Here is a 24,848-nt window from a genome sequence, read left to right as displayed (position 1 = left end):
CTCTCTCTTCTGTGTAACAGGTATTTAGTTGAAAAAGATTAAGGCTAGTAGGAAGTCAGTACTTCAGAAGATGTATTTAAACATTAAATCAAAAACAAGCTTTGTAATCACTATAAATGTGGGCTTCACATTGATGCTTGCTGCCTCCATTACAAGTAAAGCATTTGGGTTATCTGGAGACCGTAACCGTGCTGCCGATTTGCTCATTCCAATTAAAAAAAGTTGTATTTTTTCACAAAGCCTCTGTAGATAAAGCTGGAAGAACTGAGGCAGAATTAGAACTCTTGATGGGTAGAAATTGGACTAGGTTAGTAGCGTAGACCAGCAGCACTATTACCCCTTACACTAAGTACTAACCTTTCCTCACACTTTGTGTTACAGACATGGATGATACCTCCAATTATGTGACTTTTTAAGGAGATTTCCTCCACGATTAAATATTTTTACTGCCTTGGTGCATGATAAAACAGGCTAGTCTTTTGACTTGGAACATAAGCAATCACCAACACCCTAGTACCCGGGAGATAATGTGAAGATGCACTTTTGTGTCTTGTCTAACAGGAAGTGGTCCATGGCCTCACCCATCCTGACAGCTGTGAGAGCGGGTGCCTGACTGTGAGAGGACGGGGCCATGGTCAGCAGCAGCAACAACAGGAGGAGGAAGAGGAGGTGAATCGACAGCAGCAGCGCTGGCAGAGCCGGCATCTTCCACTGCTCCTCATGGAGAAAGGTCGTCTGGCTGCCTGCACCGCCACCTAGAGGACAGGTACAAAATTACACATACAAACTTTGTTTTTGTAGTATGTATACTGTGCACAGTATGTCCATTTCTTTATTTATGCGTTAAATACTCGGATGACCTATATTATCCAAAATGTGGAGTGTACATTTTTACACAAAAAGTGGATTAAAAAGCATAGATGCTAGAATTTTTTACTTAAACATGCAACATTTTAACATTTTTAAATGTAAAAATGCAACATAATGAGGCCATGTGAAAACAATGATGCAAGGTACTGTTTTTGAAAAGTTACTCTCTCTTTTTTTGGAGAGAAAAAAGTATTTTGATACAGTATATAATGCACAATGTGCAGTAAGCAGCATGCTATTATTCTTTTCTAAACATAGCCCTTGATTCAGTTTAACTTCGCTGTTGTCCAAACCACTCTGTCCATGTGTTGCATCATCCACTTAAGCTATTAAAGGGTTCAGCGTTGAACATTTTGGTTCGCAAGCAGCACAAACATGCCACTTTTATACATAATATGCCTTTTTTCCCGCCAATGCGCTTCACTAACACACACACACACACACACACACACACACACACACACACACACACACACACACACACACACACACACACACAAGCACAGTCATATATTCCCATCCACACAATGAGGTAGAAGATACCCACACGCATAAGATGGCTTTTTTTTCCCCAGTGGTATAATATGAGCCATACACAAGATGATTTGGCTATGATGTGATGTAATAAAATATTCAGGACCATTGCAAAAGTGTATGTTGCTGTTAATCAGCACCTGAAAACATATTTGCATCAATTGCAGTGACTTACTGGTCGTGTTAATAAATGGCAAACAAAAAACAACATTTTAATGGTCATTTATTTGACGGATAAAATATTCAGGTATCTGATCTATTGTGTTTCTGCACTAGAAACATTGATTCACATAGTAATTCTGGGAGACTATATAGTTTACTAAACAATAACATGAACTTATAGGTGGTTTTCCAAAACTTTTCAGGCAAGGAGGAAAGTTTAGACATATGCAAGCATAAAAAAGAACATACTTTTCAAATTAAATGTGTTCATGTCACTATAGGGCTGAACAGGACTGATATAAGCCTGAATTATTGCAGCTATAGAACATGAATAGCATAACGTGTGATGGGTTACTTCACATGTGCAACTCGCAGATAAAGCAATCCCAGAAGAGATTAATTTACTGTTCCATTTGTGTACATGCCCATTTTTCCACACATTCACATGCGTGTAAAAATGGGCATGTACACAAATGGAACAATAAATTAATTACCAGGGGAATCAAAAATGTACAAAAATAGACCATGACAGAAATTTTACTACCAAGTCTGTCAAAATGACGTATAATGATAATTTGTAGCGCAACCTCTGGACATGCCGCATGCGGCAATATAAAACAATTCACCACAAGAAAACCCACAACATAATACAGAGAAGCAGAGAGAATTGAATGCAGCCAGAAGAAACAGACTCAGAAATGACTTTGGGAGACAAAGAAGAGAGCGAGAAAGATTGAACGCTTGACGAATGCAGCATAATAGAGCTGAAAAGACTCTGGTGTGTGTGTGTGCATAGGCCGCACAAAACAGAGACACAAGTCAAGCTAAAGATCAAGAGCCTCATCCCTAAAGCCGCCGTCAATCCTGGACTGCCTGTGTTTGAGTTTGTCAACAGCTTGATTTGTATTGGCCTTCCCCAGCTCCGTGAAGTAAATGTTTATCTTTCCTGCCAATAAGGCCCTTTGAATGCATTCAAATTGAAGTCTGAATGGAACCAAAATGAAGTGAGCGAACCAAAAAGGGAAGAGAGGACAGAAGAAAGACAGCTGGGATGAGATGGCATGCGAGAGAAAGCAGAAATAGCGTGGAGAGAAAGATGAAAGTAAACTGAGAGAGATGGTGAGAGGGGAGAGAGTAGGGAGAAAAAGAAAGTATTAACACACACAAGTAAACACCACATAAGGTGACAGCATGCTGAATGGGCAGAAATTCAAGCTTGGCTGTTTCAGTTATTTAACTGTTAGCTTTCCTGTACGCCAGCATTGAATTTAACAGTCAATGTAACCCGCAGGCTTGCTTAATCAATGGACCTCTGCTTTCTCTCTCTAATAACAATATATAATGCGTTTAACACATCCTAAGACTGATGCATGAGCATTCACAACCTGTTAACCTTTACAGGTCTATCTCAGTGGCCTGGGTTCCAGAAGTCGTTCCCCTTTTTTTCTTAAATCATGCACTATCACACAAGCTGTTGTACAGAATATCAACACAGCTGTGTATGCAGGACTTTAAAAAGCACTTAACCCTAATTTCAACTATACAATGGCATTTAATTACATAATTGTGTGTGCGTGCGTGCGTGCGTGTGTGTTATGTGCGCGCGTGTGTGTGTGTGTGTGTAATATATTACCACTACTGTCATTCATACTTTAACACTACAACATCCTGTGCGTGTGTGTGCGTGCGCGTGCGTGTGTGTGTGTGTGTGTGTAATATATTACCACTACTGTCATTCATACTTTAACACTACAACATCCCATATTAACTAACCTGTAAAAACTCAGCCCCGTTCACATTTCCATGGTAGTAGCAGGGGCTCTGATTGGTGGATCTCGCAATAGCATTGCTTGTAGTGTTGACATAAGCTTCAGTTCTGCCATTAAACACGCTCGCTATTAAAGCATTTATCATTTTTTAATAACCTTATAGCTCATATTAAATCTCCATGTCATTTGAATTACATTTTTACTTCAGTAACCCATCTGGTACAGTGTGCGGATGCCTAGAAACAAATCCCGTTCTTAAATGTGTGCGACAAATGCTAAGCATCAGGCCAGTGATAAAGCATAAGATATTCCATACATCTATATTATTGACCTGAAAGAAAGTCGTTTTAGTGCCGCCTCTAGATGCTTTTTTGAAAATTAAGAAGAATGAAAGGCTCTGACCTTGCTGAGCTTTTGATCGAAGGCAAAGATAGCACTCAAGACCATGCTTCTAAGGCTTTTGGGAGTCTTAAGTACCAAGGGACTCAAACAAAATAAAACTACAAACATTGTCAGGTATTGAAGAAGACAGTTTTTGACTAAACCACAGAAAATATTCCATCCAGACACTGCTCCCATGCTGTCAAATCCAATATCCTAATTCTCACATTACACCGCAAACGCTGTCCTGCGGTTTCATTCGGATTTACTTTGGAATAGCCACTCTAAGCCAACTGGCTATGATCCTTCTCCACAGGCTGTTGGAAGAAGAAGATGAAAAAAAAAAAGGTAAAACAGTGTTCCTAATATGCTTGTCACTCTGACTGTAATGCGTCTCTGTGTTTGGGACATTAGTGCGGCTCATCCTGTGAGGTTGAGGCAAATAAAAAGGTTTGTTTGCCTCAGAGGCAGCTGTAGCATGGCATCTCTGCTGCCTCAGATACTATAATGAAGGGATAATCCTCTCATTTAGCCACAGACAGGGGATATATTTTGCTCTGTTTTTGTGATGGGTGAGGTGTGTGTGTATAACAGTGCATTACACGGCAGCAGAATGAACATTAAAGCACTATCAGGATGAAGGGGTAACTGGGATGAACAGCTTGGGATGTTTGGACGCGTGACAGAAAAAGAGAAACTCTGCGTCATCTGGACAGAGCGTGGATGGGGTGTAGAACGAAAGGGGTGATGTAAAAAAAAAGTCTGAGGCTTTCAAGCTTCAAAAAGGATGGACTATTAAAGCAGTCCATACAACTTGTGCACTTTATGCCAAGTCTTCTGAAGCCATATGAAGCTCTGCGTGAGGAACAGACTGAAATGTAACGTAACTACATCGTCACTGCAGCTGCAGACTCGCGCAAGTATTCACACTGAAAGCGTGTAGAGCATCACAGCAGCGGCTCCAAGGCTACATATAAGCGAGCATTTATTTACAACGACAACTATACATTTGTTTTTAGAAGTTGGTCATTAATAAACTTGATTGTCTTGAAGTTTAAAATGGGGAGGTGTACAATTGCATGTAAATGGTTGATACAATTGCAATGAAAACAGATCTGATCTTGTCATGTTAGTCATACTGTACTTCGATATGTTTACAAGACGGCAAACATAAGAAAATACATTAAAAACACCTGTCTGTGTGTATTACATAAGCTAAAAGAAAGCTTATCATATTTTCTGGCTAGTTTATTAAGTTTTTTTTATTTTTTATAATACACCATACTTTCACCCAAATTGAAATGGATACATTTTCTATAAATATTTTTGAGTCTTCATTTTCTTTTCTGACATAGCCTACTCCAGTTCTTGTTCAAACACACTAGACATGCTTATTCTGTGCATTTTGGGCACTTTTTGTGTGAAATCATATTTGATTTGTCGATCAAAAGTGTGCTTTCACTTTAAATGAGCGTGAGTAAAATACGCCCATTAGTTAATGTTAATGTCAACATTTACTAGTACATTATTAAAATCAAATGTATTTGTTAACATCAGTTTACATCTGAATTCTTATTGTTATCAATATTTAAAAACAATTGTACAGCTTGATATTTTTGTGGAAATCATGATCCATTTTTTTTTTAAATACAATATGCTGATTTGGTCTTCATGCAAAGATTTCAGTGAAAATTAAATAAATAGAGCATCTGATGAGACATCACGAAACAAATAGGAATAAGTTTGTCATTGACCTCAACAGGTAGATTTAGACCCTGCTCATGTTTCAGTCTGTGCAGACAGACTGTGCGTCTTTAGTCAGTGCCTCAGGCTTGTGCTCGTGACCATCATCTCTGGTTGTGAAAGGAGGCATCATCTGTCCCAACTCAAAACGATAGTGACTTCACCGTACTACTTCACTCTCAACCACTGTTTCTCTCCAGAGCTTTTCCTTGTCACCTTCACAAATTGTCGGCCCAAGGCTACCCGTGCCATGCACTTTCCTGCAAACAAACCCCCTCCAGATGCTTTTCCTATTATGAGAGAGGCTAAAAATAAACACAGGGCACATGCAGCTAACTAACTGTCCTCTGTTGCAGAGACTGGCCGTTTTTATCTTGTATTATCTTAATTCTACAGATGAGATCTGGCCTTTTAACTAGAAGCAAGACGTGAAGCAGATTGGCTTCTAAACTGCATCCAAACTGTGCCCTGCCTACTGCGGAAAAGCTCTGACAAATTAAAAAAATGTAATGGCCTTTCAAAACTACATGCATCTTCAACAGCAAACCCATAAAATAATAAGGTGCAAGCAAGCACTGGCATTTTCAACTCAATTTATCCTAGATAAATATATAACCTACAGAATAGAGGAAGGAACAGAGGTGAAAATAAAGCAATGAGTCATTTAAATACGATAAAACGCTGATGACTGTTTATTATTGTGCATAAGAATGTTCAAAATAATATAATGTGCAATCAAAGTCCCTTTAAAACAAGTCAGTTCACTTGGCGGCCATATTCGTAAAATACACTGCCGTTCCAAAGTCTGAGAAAGGTAAGATTATTTCATGTTTTTAAAAGGAGTCTCTTATGCTCACCAAGGCTGCATTTGTTTGAATTAATTAATAAATAAAAAACAGTAATATTGTGAAATATTATTACGATTTAAAGGTGCCATGTGTAATTGTCTGGCAAAAAAAATCAAGTCATACTCCACATTCCATACCAGATGGGGGCAGTATACCTCACATATCAAAATATGTGATGTAGGATATGGTATTTTATAAATCACACACTATAAATATGATAAAGAAGCAGAAACAGACAGTTGCAGTAAAGTAAGATATTTTAATAAGTTGAAGAAACAATAATGATTTGTGACACACACACACTCGATTTGCGCATCGCTATCATGTGTGTATTACAGGTAACGTTATTACATTGCTTCCTGATATCACGTGCGCAAACACAAATAACCTATATTTATATATATATATTAGGGCCGTTGAATGCTTGTATCTGATAACCGTGAAGCTCTTGTAATTATTACTTTACCCAACCTCTCCATGTCGAGTGATGCAGTAAACATCAGACAGCGCACGTGAACCGATCATCTCTACTATAGTAAAAAAAACACGAACACTGTTGAAAGATACAGTAGGCTACAAATGACCTGTTCACGCCACAAATTGTTCTCCGTCCTTAGCGACCGAGTCATTGAATGTGAAACAGCGGCTGCTGTCATCAGAGAGCAGCAATATTCAGACAACGAGGGCGCGCGCGCCGCGCTGATACCTCCGTTTCAGTTTCTCGAACCCGCGCAGTGCGGCGGTCAGAACACGGAGACCATTCTGCCCCTAGCTATGCGTGCGAAAGCATGGGGAGCGATCCCGGGCGTGTCAGAATGGGTGCTGAACGTTGTAAAACAGGGCTATGCGCTGCAGTTCGCTCACCGTCCCCCGCGCTTTCGAGCCCGGACCGTGACGAGCGGTCCTTTTCTTATCTGATCTGATCTGTGCTTCAGAGCGCGGTGGTTGTAGGGGTCTCTTGCCAAAGGCTTCAGCCATCCTTCCGCTCTCTTCCCTGAATTGAAATGAAGTAGTGGGCTGTACTTTCCTACTGTCTATGGTACTTTCCACACGATTGACATCAGGTTCAAGAACGCCCACAAGCCGTGCGAGTTATTCGTGTCGTGTATTGCAGGTTGGCTGGTGGTTATGTTGCCCGCATACCGCCTCCCATGGCCGAAACTGGTATTACGACACCTGTCGGGCCGTGGCTAGTAATGCTAATGCTAATTAAGGTTGATATCTCTGCAGCACTATAACTTGACATTTTTTTAATGACATCATTGCCCTTATTTCTTCTCATTCTTTTGATGCGTGTAGCACATTTTTTTGGATATTTTTACCTCAATTTTTACACATGGCACCTTTAAAACAACTGTTTCCTATTTGAATATTATAAAGAAATTGAATTTATTTATGTGATGCAAAGCTGAATTTTTAGCATTACTCCAGTCTTCAGTGTCACATGATCCTTCAGAAATAATTCTAATATGCTGATTTGCTGCTCAAGAAAGTTTATTATTATTATATCAATGTAGCAAATATTTGTGTGCAGCAATTATCTGAAATGGAAAGCTTTTGTAACATTATACCGTTTAAAAGTTTGGGTTCAGTAAGATTTTTTTATTGGAAAGAAATTAAAGAAATGAATACTTTGCATTAAATTGATAAAAAGTGACAGTACATTATAATGTTACAAATTATCCTATTTCAAATAAATGCTGTTCTTTTTCATTTTCTATTCATCAAAGAATCCTGAAAAAAATAATGTTTTCAAATGTTTTCAAAATTGATAATACTAATAAATGTTTCTTGAGCATCAAATCAGCATATTATAATCATTTCTGAAGTATCATGTGACTGAAGACTGGAGTAATGATGCTGAATATTCAGCTTTGCCATACCAGAATAAATTAAATTTTAAAATATATATTTAAATAAACAGTAATTTTACATTTTAATGATATTTCACAATATCACTTTTTTATTTTTAATCAAATAAAGGCAGCCTTGGTGAGCATTCAAATTTCTTACATTCAAGTACAGCACCTACAGTTTCTACTAGATTGAAATCTATATGTGTCTGTTTGTCAAAATTGTGCTTCAATTAACATATTTCATAAATCCAGAATAAAATCTAGTATTGTAAATTGTGCTTCTTAAATTCAATTCATGTTGAACTATAGCCGTCATAATAAGCATTACAATTTCACCCATTTATACATGCACAGTTAGATAATCTCTGCCATGTTTCTATTGAAACCACTACCTATAAAATGACTTTTTCCAATCAAGAGACACAACCAATGTGATCTAAAATGAAACTGTTCTCTCAAAACACATAAATCACCTATAAACATTTCCATAAAATCATGAAGCCCAAGTAAATTTCTTACATAATTTCCACCATTATTTAGTATTGTTTTTCACGTCCCCAAACCTCATAAGTGAATCTCAAAATCAGAAGTCAAATTATGCTATTTTAAAAGTTAATAGAATAGGTTAACATACTTTAATGTGTAAAAAAACCCAACTTTTTTTCACATACTGTACATTGTTGCAGCTCCTCTATTCCCAGTCTGCCTGAAACATGCTGATTTCTACAAAGTCCCTCCCTCCAAAAAGCTCAGAGTGCTCTGATTATCCAGCTGACCCAGTGCATTGTGATGTAAAGAAATGTACAGAAAATGCGGGAGAATAGGGTGAGGAGGGCAAGAGGAACATTTCTGAACAAGAGTATTCAAGGATTTGTGGAGACAAAGAACAGACATCATGAAGCACTTGAGGCCATGATGCTGTGTTCAACATTGTTGTTGTCCTACCATTTTATGAGCTGCTCAACATTAAATATTTACATTCAGAGGCAATTAGTGGTTCTGGGAACGACAACCACCGGGGTGCCAAGGACATCCTTTTCTTTTAATTAACTTTCCCTCAGGAAAATAATGGGATGTTTCAACCCCACTATCATAAATGATGACATGATTAGACAATGTAGCTCATCTCTGATAGTGCTATAAGCATTTATGGATAGCATTAAACCATGTCCAACTTGTTATTTTGCTCCTTTATTTCTAGAAAGTGCTCCTCCAGCGAGATTCTCCACCCAAACAATTAATAATCCCTAAGGTGGATGGATGATTAAAAATTCGTAGTGGGAGCCCCCGTTTCAAGTTTTTAAATGAGCAGCCTCCCTCATTTGAGCAAAGTCATGAGGATGCTGATGAGACTAAATTTAGCAGAGGAGACAAGAAAGAAAAGCGTTCAACCTCCCACCTAGCAATAATGTCCTGCCTTTGGTTCCTGTGAGGATTCAATTTGCCAAAACAGTCAAATATTGCTGCAAAATGCCAGCTGCGCATTTAATCATTGTTGCTGCAATTATGAAACACAAATGTCCTTTAAAGTCAAGCTTTGGTGCACAAGTCATCCGTAAAATACAAAATAGATAAAGATTGTTTCCCTTTCTCTTCCCGTTATTGAAACAGGCAATTTTTACAACTGTAATCGACTCTGCTTGCAATTAATGTTGTTGAACCTGAAGTTAGGCAAATATATGACCATTAACAGAGTGATACAGTACATTAATCGGCAGAGAAAACAGATAAAATGTAATTACATTCATGAATTTGGCAGACACTTTTATCCAAATCGACTTACACTGCACTCAAACCATGCATTTTATCAGTTCCCTGGGAATTGAACCCATGGCATTGGTGTTGCCAGCCACATGCTTTGTTTTAGAAAGAAACGCACAGATACTGCGGGGTGGGGGGTAGGGTGGTAAAATAATCACATATAATATCTACATTACATATAGTATAGTTCAGCAAAAAAAAAAAAAAAAATAGTATTTTGTTTACTCACACCCATGTCATATTTTCTTCTGTAGGACACAAAAGGTTTTTGTCCATACAATGAAAGTCAATGGGGTCCACAACACTTAGTGTAAATGACGACAGAATTTCATTTTTGGGTAAACTATCCCTTTAATAAATAATAATAATAATAATCATCAATAATTTATCAGATCTGGAGATTTTTGTTTACTTAAATTGTTGTGTGTGTTGGTGGGAAATCAATCAATGGGTTTTATGTTGCAGCAGGATGTGTTATAAACACCCCCTCCATATCAACTCTTTAAAGTATGGCTTACAGCCACACCACATGGCCGATCTTGTGTGATGGCTCATCTTCCTGAAGTCGATAGAAGCAGATGGTAATGATAGCACGATACACAAGCACTAACTCTTAGCAGTCACACTGCCAAGACTTCAGGTGTAGGATTCAAGATTACGACGCCTACAGTAGATAAGCGACATGATTGTGGATTATACGTGTATCAGCGGGTCCCAGGTAACAAAGCCGGATTCCAAACCTAAAGCCAGATTACAAAACATAAAGCCGAGGTGGCGACATTAAGCCTGATTACTAGCTAGGGGAAATAAATAAATACATTTCCAAGAGGTGGTTTCATTGCATGCTCTGTGAAATCTACCTAAAACTTTTATCATTTTTGTTAAAGCAATGGTTCAATAATTTGAACACTTCTACTACCTTCATCCTGGTACTGTACTTTGGTTGAGTAATACCGTTGCATCTGCCTGTGGAAGTGAAGGAAATCTTCATGCTTGAAAATCTCCATCGATTGACCAATAACTTTGATATGCTACTGTTACATTCAGAGCATTTCCTGACATCAAGGAAAATAAATTGTTTCAGTAAGAGGGGTTTCAATTCATACTATTTTAGTTCATTCTAATATTCTTACTTGCATGGTTGGATAATCCTCCCCGGACCTTTTAGCAAAAACTTCAAAGGGCAGTAGGGCACCTGCTGAGCTCAGGTGACTCTGCTGTAAAACCTCTAGAACAGATGGCGTTCTTTTTTCTTTAAATATTGGTAACTGTTCAGAGTTTTAAGCAGTAAAATCTTATTAAAGTGGCTTGTTATCATAGTCAATGATCTGTGAGACTAGCCTTAAACATTTCTGTACTCAAACTGTAAGTATATAGAGAGACCACGGTAGTATTTCAGTACTATCTTTTTTTATCTTTACAAACTTGTCAACTCATATTTTCTGCTTCTATGCTCTTGTCTGCTCGCATTCAAATCACTGGAATTTAATATCTTTATGCAGGGCCGGATCTGGCCTGCTCTGATTGTTGAGAGGATGCTCTTCTCGTTTTCTGTCATCGTTAGGAACCTCACTGTGTTCTCCTCGCCGGTTCCTGTGAATTCTCCTCTGTGCTATAAACTCTAAAGTCCAAATAATAAAAACATTGTTACAAAACAGAAATTCAGATTTTTAATTTATTTTCTTAGAAAGAAATTAAAAGCACTGCATTTTCAAAAGAATATATTTAAACTGAACATAAAAGAAACATCCCTTTTTTCAGTATACTGTTTTTTAAAGATAAGTGTGCAAAAAAAAAAAGTATCCAAATAATCTTTACAGATGGGTTTAAACAATGTTTTTCATGCTTGTTCAATGAACCATAAGCAATTATTGCATCTGTGGAACAGTCCTGAAGACTAAAGCTGCGTCTGAAATCGCGTACCTATGTAAGTACTACATTTGAATTCGATTCTGATGTTGTTCTATATAGTACGAATGTGTGTAGTATGAATATAATGTGTGTGTATGTGGACGTACTACATTAGCCATGTTGTAATTGTCATGTGACCTACCAGCGTCAGTTACGTCCTTCACCTCCATTCACAAATCCTCTCCCGTGGGCTCATGGGATAGTAAAGTGTCTATAGTATGTGCACTTTAGAATCTCACCGGAAGTTGTAGGTCATCCGGGGACTTTTCACCTACTGTTTTTCCAAATACTATGAATTTGGACATACTACTCTGTTTTTCGCACACTATATAGTAGAAAAGTATTCGATTTCGGACGCAGCGTAACCGTTTACAGATGGTAGACAGTTAAAGTCACAGTTCCAATAACTTATCAAATTAAAGAAACCTTTCAACTGACTCTGAAAAACAGGAAAAATATGCCCAGGGTCCATGATCACCTGTGGGAACATGCCGTAGTCCTGCTGCAGGGAGGCATGAGGACTGCAGATGTGGACAGAGCAATAAACTGCAATGTCTGTTATGTAAGACGCCCAAGACCATTCTAGGGAGACAGGAAGGACAGCTGATCACCTTGCAGCACCAAACCACGGGTAACCATATGTAACTAAGACGTGCGAGAAATTGTAAGTGCCTTGGAAGAACAGTGGAGTAACATCTCACAGCAAGATCTGGCAAATCTTCTGCAGTCCCTGAAGATAAGATGCACCATATAGCCTAACGTATAGCAGCTGGTGATATTACTTTTGATATTGACCCCCCGGTCTGTTCAGGGACTCTGATTATTCCACTTCTATTTGTAAAATGTCTTATGTTTGATCACTTTATGTCTCAGTTGTTGAACCTTTTTATGTTCATACATATTTACACATTAAGAAGTGTGTGTGTACGTGCGTGCGTGTGTGTGTGTGTGTACATATACACCCATCCACTACTGTTCAAAAGTAAAAATAATAAAGAAGCTCTTTAAAAAGAAATTCATATTTTTATTTGGTACTATATACATTTAATTTACATTCAGTTTAATGCATTTAATGATAGATAGATAGATAGATAGATAGATAGATAGATAGATAGATAGATAGATAGATAGATAGATAGATAGATAGATAGATAGATAGATAGATAGATAGATAGATAGATAGATAGATAGATAGATGGATAGATGGATGGATGGATGGATGGATGGATGGATGGATGGATGGATAGATAAATGGATAGATACGGAAAAAAGAAACTGCCCATCTGTAAAGCTCTCTCATCCACTCAGTAATGAGCAGAATAATGATTTGAACATTGCCCCTAAATTATGCTTTAAAACGTCAATGCTGCAAGCATGTGAGGGATAATTTGTGGTGGCATAGCCCACCCTAGCACCTTGCTAAATCCATCCCTGTTGTGATTTACATCTGTACAGACTCTTTTGGACCAAAACTCCTGCGAGACTGATTAACATCAGCCTCTCAATCCTCTCACCTGTGCCGTTCCCCAGTTGTCTCCTCTCTCTCTGTCTCTTAGAATGGTGTTAAAGGTGTGAAAAGGGTGCTCTGGGGGGGAGGCAGTGACAGGAGGAGGTTACACAGACCAGCCGAGACACTGTCGATGCGGTTTCCTAACGCTTCTTGGTAGCAGGTGGTGTCGAGGTCCGATGTTGCCTGCTGATAACTTTTGCCTTAGTGAGCCGTCTGTGTGGCTTATGTCACTCACCTTTTGATCTTACTCAATGCTAAACAAACCCTCTGGTTAGTATTTAGATTTGCTTGTTGTGCTATTGGATTGAGTCTTCAGTGTCTGCCTTTTCAAAAACTGAACATTTTCAAGTGCATATCAGCGGTAGGTGTTCTAAATAAATAATGCATTGAAGATTGGAGCATTTTGTGCGTCTACTCTGATTTTCTGAGCACTGCACCAATAAGCACTAAACTGCCAGGCAATCAGTGCAGTTCTTTTGAAAATTGTCTGCACTGTATCTAGCTCTGTCCTGCACAGCTATTTTCACTTGTCACTTTGACAGTGGCGCTGACGAGCTTCTATACGCCTGGAGTCAAACCCTTCTCCCTATCATACCATACTTATCTAAATGTTTTTGCTCTTCAGAAAATCGCTTTGCGTGTACTCCAGAGGCAAAGCTGTATAATTGACTATGCCTTTATTACTCTCTGCTGTGATGAAGGCTTTGTAGCTAATTGCAAATTATAAAACGGGACAGTTTCGATTCTAAAATCTGATTGGATGAGCCCCAGTTGAAGCAGTCATACAGTCGATCAACTGAACACATCAGTTTCATAGAATAATGTTTGATTGGCAACTTTCTGCAGATATCATAAAAAACTATATTAGCGGAAGAATTGTTTATTGTTGTGATTATCATTAATAATACATTCAATTATTCACTGAACATCTGTCTTTCAACATATTGCTGTTGCCTCCATCCATCCTGTCGAACAGCACATATACACACACACACCCAGGCCCACTTTATTGGGTTCACCTTGCTACCAGGTTGGACCCCCTTTTGCCCTCAGAACTGAATTCTTTGTGGCATAGTGTCTGGAAGGTGCTGGAAACATTCCTCAGAGATTTTGGTACATTTGGCATGAGCATCGCACAGTTGCTGCAGATTTGTCGGATGCGAATTTTCCTTACCACAATTAACAATTTGCATTAAAACTACAATATGTAATTTTCTTTTGCCGCTAGGGGTCGCTAACCTTTTACAATAACAAAGGCATAGATTGATGATGCATTGAATAAGCGGAATCATGGTGCATGTCATGCCGCTGGATCTAATAATGTTATGGAAAATGTGTATGGATGAGTGAATACATTCATGTTTTTTAACATGGCTGTGGTATGAAGCAGGGCGGGATTGCTAATGAGAGACAGATATCAGTGCCACGCGCAAATCTCGCGGATATTAAAGGAATGAGGACATTTCATTCTACCGAACTAACCGCAAGTGCTGAATTAATACTCATACAGGTCAGTTTATTTGACGAATTAAACTTGTGAGGTAACGCAGCGCTGTTTCACTTGGTCTACACTATCACACTAAACTGCATTTGCGTGTGTTGAAAGTTATAATGTTATTCTATGTGTTAGTTTGTTGGCTGTATGAGACTAGCAGTAAGCTAGATCAATATTAGAATAACATACTAATCGTATTCTAACATTTCATCATGTTGAGCTATTTAACACTGATTCGTATTAATGCACATTTAATCACCTGTCTAATAAAGTACATGCAAGAGCGGCGTCTCTGTCAGGTCGTGAAGCTCTGTCAAGTCTAAGTTTGTCGCGGACGTGGAGCTCTCTGCATCTCGAAAACGCCACGCCTATATTGATCCTCGTTTTATTTCTCCTATTGTCCTAGAGATGGGCGATATGGCCTAAAATCCATATTGCGATATACATTGCAGCCTCTTGCGATAACAATATATATCACGATATATATAAATTATAATAAAACCATTTCAGAACAGGTTACACAGACCCTAAGGAAAGCCAAACAACTGCTAAATGTATTTTCTTTTAAAGAAAGAAAGAAACAGTGTATGTAGTTTTGAGAACATTTATTGTGCAAAACTGTAATTATACAACATAATGTTGCAGATAAATAAAATTCAAGTACACTAGCTGCAGAGACTTTAACTAGCCCTAATGTTTATATTATGGCTAGCAGCTTATGAAACCCCAAATTCACAATTAGAATATTGTGAAAAGGTTTTCATAAAGCTGTAAGCCATAATCATCAAAATTCTAACAAATAAAGGCTTGTAATATCTCACTTTGCATGTAATGAGTCTATATAATAGTTTCACCTGTTACTTTTGCATGATATTCAAATTTTTCGAGTTTCACCTGTATACAGTACGTCAACTAAAAAAAATGCTTCAAGTATAAAAGTTTATTTACAGTAGTGCCATGCCATAGACAGTAAAAAGTGCAAAACAGTGCGGAAGGCACTCGAAATCAAATGTAGTTTTAGTTTGGCTATTTTTTTTAAAGGACACAAAGGATGCAAAGAGCAGAAAAACGGATGTCTTCTCAGTTAAAAAGCAACACAACCACGAATCTTAAAATCGGGCACACACAGAGATGATGTGTTTACACCACTATTTTGTGAATACGCACTGGTATTCAGTGACATGTTTCTTTTTGAGGTGAAGAGAACAGATCTGTTTAGAACAGATTAGTCGTGTGTGTTACCGAACTGTTGCCCCACGCACTCTGTATAGTCTGTATAGTTTTCTGCTGCTCGTCCGACGGCTTAAATCCGAACCAAGTCCAAATAATGGATGTTGCACCGATCTTTTTCACCAGCTCCTCCGTTTCGCTTTCAGCCATGTTAACTCAAGATGACGACGAATATGATGCGTTTCAGCTGGTTGCAGCTCGTGGCTCTAAATTTCGCGGGTAGATTGCGTCATCAACATGCATTATCGCATGATAATTGAATTCAAATCTCAATCGTAGGCCAATTTTGTATCGTTTATATCGCATATCGTTTATATCGCCCATTACTATTTTGTCCCAAAGTCTGCTTGCCATGGTCCATAATGTTTTAACGAAACAACAACAGTGTGCTGCTAGACTTTACGCAGTTGTCCACGTCTCTCGCCATGGTGACTATGCCAGTACAAGCGGAAACCAGGGAAAACGCGGATATTACGTCATTGACAGGCGACAATGGACACTATTTAAAATTGTGAATTTCTCTAAATGTACAAATTCTTGGAAATATTTAGGATAATGTAAGTACACAATGGAAAGAAATGTAAAACACTGTGCAAGTGGTTTTTGGATATTTTGATACAATACATGCAATACAATCTCACATATTGTACCTTTAAGGAGTAGTTGATCAGGTGTACCTAATAAAGTGGCCAGTGAGTGGGATGGATGGATGGATTGATCGATAAATAGATAGAGCCACTAAAAACATGCATAAATATAATTCTAAATATTTTCATTCATTTAATGTTTTCATTCATTTAAAATGAACTCAACCCAAAACTAGTGATTATAAAAATTGTAAAATTTAAAATGGCCAAACTATTGCCATCTTTTTTGGAACAGCCTTCGCACAGTGTTAAGCCTTAAAATGCTGCTTACCAACAAAACAGTAGCTCGTTAGATTTTTAAACCGAGTAAATAACTGACTTTTTCATGCTAACTCGCAGTCATCCTGTCTCCAGTAGCAACGAGTGGTGCCGCACCTGATACACACCAGTGTTCCTAATTGCCTGTTACGTTTGACCATTAGAGGAATAAGAAAGAGACAGTCGACAGCTTTGAGCACCCACCTGCACGTGCCTTCAGCAAAGAGGTTAACTAGGGTTAATATACTGATCAATGCTTGTGTCCCTGAGGCTTTTACTCTAAATGTCAGATGCTAGCACTAAAGATGTGGCATAAAACATCTCTTCTAACATGCACTAACACACACCAGGGAGAAATAATTTGTGTTATTATTATATTATCTCAACACTACAATTGTAGCATGAATTTTATGAAGCTGATATTTCAACAGCCAAAGCAAAACCTGCATTAAAAATGCGTAGCAGAAAAAAAATACTGAAAGTTTCAAAATGCTGCAGTGGCAGCACAAAGCCTCAAATTCATTTTAACCTGTGATGCTGGCGATACATTTCAGCATTTTTTTTGTTTCTATGCTGCTCAGTCTGCACAGAAAGATGAGGTCAGTTCAGACATCTATAGTACCAGATGGGGTTTTGATCGATACTTTCAGGTCTGCTCAGAATCATTACAGTCAACATGAAATCAAAACTGACCTTATTGACTTTATTAACGTTTTACTGGGTTGCAAATAAAACGGGTTGCGAATACAGCTGCATGTTGACTTTAAAGATAATATTATCACTTACCAGAGACATTTTTCACTGAACTAATTTATGCTAATTTGATCCTCCTGGCTGACACAAATGACCCCCAAGATGTTTTATGTCTTAAAATAGGGCTACTAAACTCAGTCCTGTAAGGGCAAAGGGTTCTGCATATTATTCATTCCACCCATGCAGCACAACATTTGATCTGACTAATTAGCTAATGCCTTAAGCCAAGGAGGCAAATGACTCATACAGCACACTGCTTAGTCAGAACAAGTGATACAGACGTATGGCCAACCTGGTTCAGTCTACAATAGACATACATCAGATTTACTGCCTAAGTAGGTCTTTGATGTGACAGTGAATCTCTTCTAAAGCTTAAAGACAATGTTGCTATTTTAAATTACCTTAAATCAATCCTTTATAGCTTTAATTTTAGGCTGCAATAGAGATCTGTGAGAAAATATAAATAATGTATGTTTATGCAAACAATTTAGCTGCGTAATTCATCTTAAAGTATTCAGGACAATTTAAGTAAAAAAAAAAAAATTCTAAACATTCTTTAAGATAAGTATATCCAATAACACATTTTAAACACCTTTGGTCTTAGGGGGCTTTTACACTGGTAGTTTAATTCGAAGCTTGCATGGAAAATTGTTCATGTTAAAGCTGTCATGCGGGCCCAGGAGTGCAACGTGGTACTGAACCCGAGAGGGTGGTCTGAGCTCGGTTGCAATGGAACTGTGGTGTGATTTTTGCACGAATGTGAAAGTATCTCTGACTCGGGTCCAGACTTGTTCAGTTTGTAAAGTAACATGCACGTGTGCTTTAGATGATGATGACGTTATTAGTTAATCAAAACGCATGTAGGAGATGACCGTAGTGAGGATTTACCTTGGATGTAAGCGTGCAGTGTAATCCTGCATAGTGTTCAATCTTAGTGGCAAATAAAAAAGGCTCACAATCAGCGTCTCCTCAAAAAGGTCCTTTTGCAAGCAGCAGAAAACCTTCATGCAACGCACATACAGTAGACACAAGTGTCATTCACTCTGCTGCACATAACGGCACCAAATTAATAACACAATGCATCAACCCATGTTTGTGATGACGGAACAATCACAATCGGATTCAGACCGCAGCAAACATGCCCAGTGGGAAAACACCCATAATTTCAAACAATATAACTGGTTTTATCATTTAAAATAAAAACTAGTTTTGCTTCAAAAATGTATTTAACTTTTTAAAATATAATTTCTTTTATTTTGTTTTGATAAGTGTTGCTTAAATGCTTTCATTTTGTAGCCTTGTGTATTGAATAATATTAATGCAAGGTATGCTTCTGTCTTTTTATTATCTCACATAAAGCCCTTTGTTGACTACAAAGTTATAATGAAGAAGATCATTACTCGTAATGAGTACATCAGAACTATGCTGTTTTATTACTCTTGAGTGAGAGCATATTGCCCCATTGCAATTTTGTACGTGGACCACAACCATTTTTTTCCTTTCCAAAATCGCCAGATATCCCTGAGAAAAAAAAGAGGAGAAATAGAGGGAGGATGGTGAGCTCAAACTACTACTTTACAGTTTAGGTAGGTTATGTTCCTTGAAAATAGAAGAATGATTAAATCCTGCTGAATGATAATGTAGAGATGGGCTGTGTAGTTTGATCATGGCTTGTGGTGTCTGGTTGCAAAGTGCAAAGACTGAAACCGTGTCTTGAATTTGATGCTGTTACTGTAGCTGTTGTGGAGATTTCAGCAATGGTGCACAATAAAGGTATAGCAAAGAGCCATTATATATTAGATTGTAGAACATAGTGAGTGAATACTGACAGTGGCCTTCAACATCCTCAATGCACTGATTTCTATCTTGAGGGGTTAATAATGGCTGATCATAGGTCAGACTTTTGCTGTAAGATTATGCAAGCGGATGGATTAAAGTAAAAAAATAAGAAAAAACTTTTGACTGAGAACTTTTTTTAGGCTATGCCATATTCCTTTATTTAAATACTTGTCATACAAATAATCAAACATCTTTTATCTTGAATTTGGGGAGCATTTTCGTGGCATTTTTGCCCCAAGACCATTCATTTCTGACCTGATCTCATACATAGCCTCTCTGCAATCCAATTGATAGAAATCTGCCGTAGCGATGGAAACTTTAATCCCTACATTCAAAACTCTTGCAGTGAAATATCTCGTGGACTGGTGTCTCGAAGGGCCAGTGACTGAGCATCCATTATTAGACTTACTGCCATGATGTAATTAGTCTTGCTGTCCATCAGTCAGACATATGATGCACAAACTGTCAGGTCACTTCAATCCATTTAAACACTGACATTGGTTAAACAAAAGGCCACTCTAGTCCTTTTAATCAATTCTAAATGAAATATCAGGACAGAATTAAAAGAATGTTTCCCAATCCTCTTGTCACTTTACAAACTCATGCAACGCAATTTGTTGAAAACACCAAAGCCCTTATTCTGGTTTCAATACAAATCCTTTAGATAGCATTTCAGTGATTACAGTAAGGCACAATAAAAGTGCATGTGGATATAATAAAATATTTAAAACTCAGTTTTAACAATATAGCCACAAGACATAAACATAAGTGACTTAAACATGACAGAATGACTTGCTAACCTTACTGACTGTATGTGTAGCATTATATCCAATCGTTCAAGTTGGTTGTCATGACTCTTTAAATATTTAAATTGTAAATATTTCACAATATTACTGCATTTATGAAACACTTTCCTACATTCTCAGTCTTTTATGTGATAAAGACTCCCCCATATTGTGGTTCTAATAGGTATTTGGACACTTAACTCTCGGGGGGAAAAAAAAGGGGGGGGGGGTCTATAAAAGTCTATATTGAGTCTATATAACATGTCAAAACTCCACGAAGCACAACAAGCGTATCGGTGCACAACAGCATACACACCGGGACATTTGAATGCACATCACATTTTTGACATTATCAATACTGCTTGCAATCATAATGCAATGGGCCATTTAAATAAAAGAGTTATTGAGCCGTTGTTTACACTGTCATATACAATAAAAGAGCCTGCACTGCGACAGGAAATAAAAATGAACACAAAACACTTGTGCCTACCCTACAGAACACTAAAGATGGACTTGCACTCAGGAGTAGCATTATCTCCGAGTTAAAATTTGTAAGTTTGTTCACATCATGTACAGTTTATGTCTGATACCGAGCCAGTCGTGTGTGCATGAGGAAAGATTATGATAGGATAGTCCTGTTTCAAGAAATGTAAAATTAATCCTATTTTCTAGCCACTTACAAATTACATTGAAACTGTTTATTACAAATAAATTGATAAATGCTATATAGGAAAGAATAAGTGTAAATGAAAACAAATTTGTGTTGCATTTACAATCCTGTGAAAACCCCTACTTCCCGCGCCCCTGCTCATTATCTTACTTTCATGTGAGGATCTGCCCTCCGTGCTGCGTCTACTGTTCTGGCAGGATCCATATTACGCACCTCTGAACAAACAGGGAGGGGGTCCTTGGGATACGTCCCCAGGGACGGTCTTTGCCAGGATGCGTATATATGTGGATGGAGGTTTGTGAGAAGTGCTGAATCACAGACACAGCAGTAGAGGCGTCAGACGGCTCACTGATATTCTGTGTTGAACACATGCGCACATACACGTGCACAAATACATGGCTGCAAAAATATACTCCCATGTGACACCTTTTGTCAAATCATGCATAAAGTAGGACACTTCTGTAGTACAAACCTGCATTGGCTGATGACCAACCTCCATCTCTCTCTTTCTCTAACTCACTTTAATACACTTACCCAGGCAGAGCAGCCAGAGAACAGTGCCTTTAAAAAGCAAATGGATCAATAAATAAGGACACCCAAACATGGATCTTACTCAAACACATGGATCCACACCGCAACACCTCTGCTAATCCGAGTGTTGCAACAAAGCCTTGATCTCCAAGAATATATGGCTGTATTTCAAAACCTAGTGAGCTGCCTCCCTGACAGTATTTTTGGGCATGTTTGAATGTTCAAATATGCCGTCTAGGTTTGTAACTCACTTCAAATACAACCTATATGTGACAAAAATGCCTAGATCACAAAAGACAGACAGGGTACCGGTACACACATTTGGTCCCATTTAATTGATCAAAAGTGAGCATAAGAGACTTTATACAAAATGTTCTTCCTTCTGTCAAACACAACAAGAGATAGTGGCACAGGTAATACCAAACTAAACACAAAATAACAACAACAACAAAAAAAACCTTAAAAGTATGTGACAGACTAAAACAAATCTGAAAATCTCTCCTGTAGCAAATCTCAGTTGGATTTACATATTTATACTGACATGTTGTGATTGATGACGTTAAACCTTGCACAACGCATGCTAATTGACTATATTTAAAGCACACAAAAGATTTGAGAACTACAGCCGATTTTCTAAAAATAGAGACAAAAATTTGGGTCTGTTCCACAGACAAAGGTATATCATGGCTTTGTAAGACTAAGAATATAGTGCAAACGTTTGGATGACATGAGAGTAAATAAATGAAATTTTTTGTACGATTTGATTCTGTAGCTAGTACTACTTAGCCAATGAAAAGTGAATGAAAACAAGCGAGTGAACACTTGAGTGCGCCAGAAAGGCTGCCGCTTTTGCATAGTTTGTTTTGCCGTTTAATAATAATTATTTGAAACTTAGCAAACTGGCAGCTCCAGTAGTAAGATGAAAAGATTTCCTGGAACTCTGTCATGGAAACTAGCATGTATAAACCTTAATTAAAATGTATACCTGTATGATAGTACGCTGTACCCGCATTGGACCAGCGGTTTGGAAAATGGATGGATGATTCAGTTGCGGGCGCCATCTTCTGGCGAGACGCGGGAATTCATTTAGCGCGACCGTCACAGTGCATTATGGGTCTTCTCCAGCCATTGAGCAAACATCGGTTTTACACTTATTGCGGTGCATTGTGGGTTTGAATGAGTGCACTCGATAACGTACACTATGGTTTTGGACACCACTACAAATGGCTGTTCCCTCAAATAGTACCCTATTTAAGAGTATAGGGGGCAATTTCGGACACAGCCAGTGTGGGCGTGTGTTTTCCAACAGCCGCATCTTTAAATTCAGACTGTAGTGATGTAGATGATGGCCATTTATAGCTTTGGTCTTTAGGGTTAGGGACATTATTCAACAGGTTCGCTTAAAAACACACAATCACACACACCGAGCAGAGAGGTCAAAATGTACCAAAGTACGCTGGACACACACACACACACACCCTAAAAACACATTTGCCACAGCCCAGCTGCACCCTTCTCTCTCTCTCTCTCTCTCTCTCTCTCACACACACACACACACACACACACACACACACACACACACACACACACACACACACACACACACACACACAGCTGCCAAGCACTGACACCAATCTCATCTCTCTAGCTTCTGGTCTGCTGTTGCCACGGCAGCAGTCACAGAGAGAGAGAGAGATAGAGAGAGGGGAAAAAAGAGGGAACAGAATGCAGCGAAGGGGACAAAAGAACATGAAGATGCAAGTAAATAGGTGAACGAGTGAAAAAGAATGAGTGAATGTTGCAGTAATTAAAAAGTGAATGACTATCACTCATGACTAAAAAAGTATACAATGAAAAGGTAAATAAATATGAGCAAGCAAATAAAAAAAAGTGTAAATGAATGAATAAGAGTGAATAAGTAAAAAAAAAATATGGAAATGAATGAGCGAAATATAGCAATAAAACAAAAAGAGTGATTAAGTACAGTATGGTGGCAAATGAGGGATTCCGTAAATTGTGTGAAAGTGGATTACTGAATAATATTGAAGAGTCACTAAATAACCACTATTTTATTCATTTTCTCATGAATTCACTTACTTTTGTGTGTGTGTGTGTGTGTGATATAATATATATATATATATGTGATTAAAAGTGGATACAAAAAGTCAGTAAATGAATGAACAAATGAATCACTGAATTCATGACTGACAGCTAACAGCAGTGTGACTTTTAATAAGCCTCTGCAAATGTGTTTATATGTGAGTGTATGTTTTTAAAAATACCCTCAGTCTGGTGGAGCACTCTCTTTCTTAAAGGCATCAATCAGTAGACAGTGTTTCAAAGCGTGACATTTTTGTAAGGACGATCGATCGTACATGACGCTCTTTTATTTTTCTTCTCCTTGCCACTGGGGGTCAACTATTTCCAATGTTTTCCTTTGACTGCAGCAAAAGAGAAGCAGCCTGTTACTACACACATTAATCAAAAGAAACCGCACCACGTTGTTTAGCACAACTGGTATGTTTGCACTTTACTGCTATGTCCTTTAAAGCTGAAGTTCCTGGCCTTCTCTCTGTGCACATCTTTCATTTCCTTTCCAATTTGGCTGTTATGAGCAACATCTACATGATACAAGCACAACAAACAAGCATTAGCAATGCAAGCAAACAATTCCCGGGAATCCAAATACGCTTGCTCATTACTGTAAATTAGACCTGATGTGTGCCCTGTGCATCCACTGTCAGGAGAAAAAGCCAGTGGGAATGCCTCAACACTATATTGTTCAAATATGGTCTTTTTAGTAAACATTACGACATGGGTATCACAACAGTACGTCATCCATGTGACCAGCTGCTGACACGCTTTCAAAAAACTTGTTCAAGTAATTTTGTTTTTTGTTCTTAGTTACAAGTTTGCCCCATCTGCTCTCCCAGAATTGTTCCATTCGGTTACTTTATCATAGTTTATTCTCATTGATTTCCTTCTTTCACATCCATTTATGTGGCTTCTCTTTTTTTTCGCTTTCTCTCTCTCTCTCTCTCTCTCTCTCTCTCTCTCTCTCTCTCTCTCTCTCTCTCTCTCTCTCTCTCTCTCTCTCTCTCTCTCTCTTATTAAGATTACCGATTTAGCTTGTCTCTCACTTATAATAGATAATAGCTGCATGCCACCACTGTCAAAAACAAACACGTTTTAGACCCACACACACACACACACACACACACACACACACACTCTCACACAAACAAACACTTAATGCCAGTCTGCCAACAAATCTCAGAAAAAAGATCTGCTCAGA

The 24,848-nt window shown here is 38.2% G+C and overlaps 1 protein-coding gene and 1 long non-coding RNA gene across 3 annotated transcripts in view; one reads left to right on the top strand and one right to left on the bottom strand.

The window, feature by feature from the left end:
• LOC306986486 (glutamate receptor ionotropic, kainate 5) overlaps positions 1-750 on the bottom strand; it is a 40,252-nt gene extending 39,502 nt beyond the window's left edge. The window contains exon 1 of one of the 2 annotated variants that reach the window (XM_079589782.1): positions 582-750. In XM_079589782.1, the coding sequence (XP_079445908.1) occupies positions 582-705 (124 nt within the window). In that variant the 5' untranslated portion in view covers positions 706-750. The remainder of the gene's footprint in view (positions 1-581) is intronic. The other variant, XM_079589781.1, reaches the window with a different exon arrangement.
• Positions 1-24,848, top strand: part of LOC306986488 — a 72,919-nt gene that overhangs the window by 11,070 nt on the left and 37,001 nt on the right. The window contains exon 3 of the long non-coding RNA XR_013794983.1: positions 562-766. This is a non-coding gene — a long non-coding RNA (uncharacterized lncRNA). The remainder of the gene's footprint in view (positions 1-561; positions 767-24,848) is intronic.

Source organism: Phoxinus phoxinus (assembly GCF_949152265.1).
Source record: "Phoxinus phoxinus genome assembly, chromosome: 19".
NCBI lineage: Eukaryota > Metazoa > Chordata > Actinopteri > Cypriniformes > Leuciscidae > Phoxinus > Phoxinus phoxinus.
Note: the sequence above shows the minus strand (reverse complement) of the source record. Positions and strands in the feature narration are given on the sequence as shown.